At 67.8% G+C, this 1,914-nt stretch overlaps 1 protein-coding gene across 1 annotated transcript; it reads right to left on the minus strand.

The window, feature by feature from the left end:
- Positions 1-1,088: 1,088 nt before the first annotated feature.
- LOC113961143 (wiskott-Aldrich syndrome protein homolog) lies at positions 1,089-1,825 on the minus strand (the record flags this gene model as incomplete). The annotated part of the gene is made up of 1 exon (XM_027671211.1): positions 1,089-1,825. A coding segment is annotated over one exon (530 nt), but the record flags the coding sequence as incomplete, so codon positions are not given.
- Between the last annotated feature and the right edge of the window lie 89 nt (positions 1,826-1,914).

Consider the following 1,914-nt stretch of genomic DNA (forward strand, 5'->3'; position numbering starts at 1 on the left):
GGGGGGCCCTCTTCGTCTGCTTCGTCTGCTCCCGGCCCTTCGCCTCCTCCCCGGCCCTGCTGCGACACCAGCGCGGACACGCCCCCCACAGACGCGTCACTTCCGGCCACGCCCACCCCGAGCCGGCCACGCCCCCCAAGGCGGCCCCGCCCGGCCTGGCCTGCACCGAGTGCGGCCGCGCCTTCGCCAGGGAGGGGGCCCTGCACCGGCACTACATCCGACACGCCCGCGGGGAGCTCTGAGGGGGCGGGGACAAGGGGAAAGGGGGCGGGGCCAAAGGGGAGGGAGGACGGACCGTGGGGAGGGGCGTGGGCTGTCAGAGAGGGGGCGTGGCCGGTTTGGAGGGGTGTGGTCAACTGGAGAGGGTGTGGCCTGTGCTGTGGGGCGTGGTCTAGAAAAAGGGGTGTGGCCTATTTGGGGGTGTGGTCTACTAAAGGGGGTGTGGCCTCTTTGGAGGGAGTGGCCTATTAGAGGAGGCATGGGCTGCTTGGAGGGGCGTGGCCAGTTGGGAGGGGGCGTGGTCACTTTGGAGGGGGCGTGGCTTCTCGCTCTCTGGCACCACCTGGTGGTGAGGAATTAATAAAAAAAGCAGCGGCGGCTCCTGATTGGTTGGTTGGTTGTAAAGGGGGCGGGGTGTGATGATGTCACATGACGTCACCCCCCGCATCGACGACACCACGCCCTCGCATTACGACATCACTTCCTGTTCATGACATCACTTCCTCCACGGCCACGCCACGCCCCCTGCCCCGCCCCCACCGTCCCACGACATCACGGCCCCGCCTCCTCGATGACATCACACACCCCCTTGATGACATCACAACCCCTACAATGACATCACAACTTTCCTTGATGACACCACAATTCCCCTGGATGACATCATAACCCCCCCTCGATGACATCACAACCTCCGGATGACATCATGGCACCCCCCTGATGACATCACAACCCTCTTGGTGACATCACAACTTTCCTTGATGACATCACAACCCCATAGATGACATCATAACCCCTCGATGACATCACAGCCCCCTTGATGATGTCATAATCCCTCGATGACATTGTAGCACCCCTGATGACATCACGACCTCTCTGATGACGTCAGAACCCCCTCCAATCACATCCTGGATGAGGTCATCCCCCTCCATTACCCAGCCAGTGATGTCATCACCCAACTCTCCTTCCTCCTCTTCCTCCCTCAGCCAAATTTGGGACAGAGGGGGTGGGCATGTCCCCACCCGGATGGGCGTGTCCCAGGTGGGGTGGGCGTGTCCCGAGCGGCCAAGCCCCTCCCCTCATAGCTCCCCCCTGGCGTGCAGCATGTAGTGCTCGTGCAGCTCGGCCACCAGCCCGAAGGCCCCGGCGCACTCGGTGCAGCGGAACGGGGGAGGGGTCGGGGGGGAGGGGGGGCTGGGGGGCGGGGGAGGGGCAGCTCGGCGCGGCGGGGGAGGGGCGGGGGGAGGGGTGGATGGCCCGGGGGGGCTGCGGTGCCGCCGGCGCCGTCCGTGCTCGCAGCGATGGGCCCCCAAGGCCCCCGGGGCGGCGAAGCCCAACCCGCACTCGGCGCAGATGTAGTGGAACTTGAAGGGGGAGGGGCCTGACGACAGAGGGGCGGGGCCTCCGCGGGGGGCGTGGCTGGCAGAGGAAGGGGGCGGGGCGTGTCCCTGGGGGCGTTTCCGGCCCACGTGGTAACTGCGGTGAACCTTGAGGGCCCGGGAGGTGCCGAAGCCCCGCCCGCACTCGGGGCACTTGTGCCACTCTCCCCCTCCCCCGCCCGCCCCTCCCCCGCCGCGACGGACACCCCCACCTGGCCCTCCCCCCGCCCCTCCCCCCCCAGCCACGCCCCCACCCCCGGCAAGGCTCGACCCCCCTCCCCCTCCCCCGCCCGACACGGGGTCCCCCTCCCCCCCCCCC

This window comes from Neopelma chrysocephalum, unplaced genomic scaffold (genome assembly GCF_003984885.1).
Source record: "Neopelma chrysocephalum unplaced genomic scaffold, ASM398488v2 Primary Assembly neopelma1_97051, whole genome shotgun sequence".
In the NCBI taxonomy this organism is placed as follows: Eukaryota; Metazoa; Chordata; class Aves; order Passeriformes; family Pipridae; genus Neopelma; species Neopelma chrysocephalum.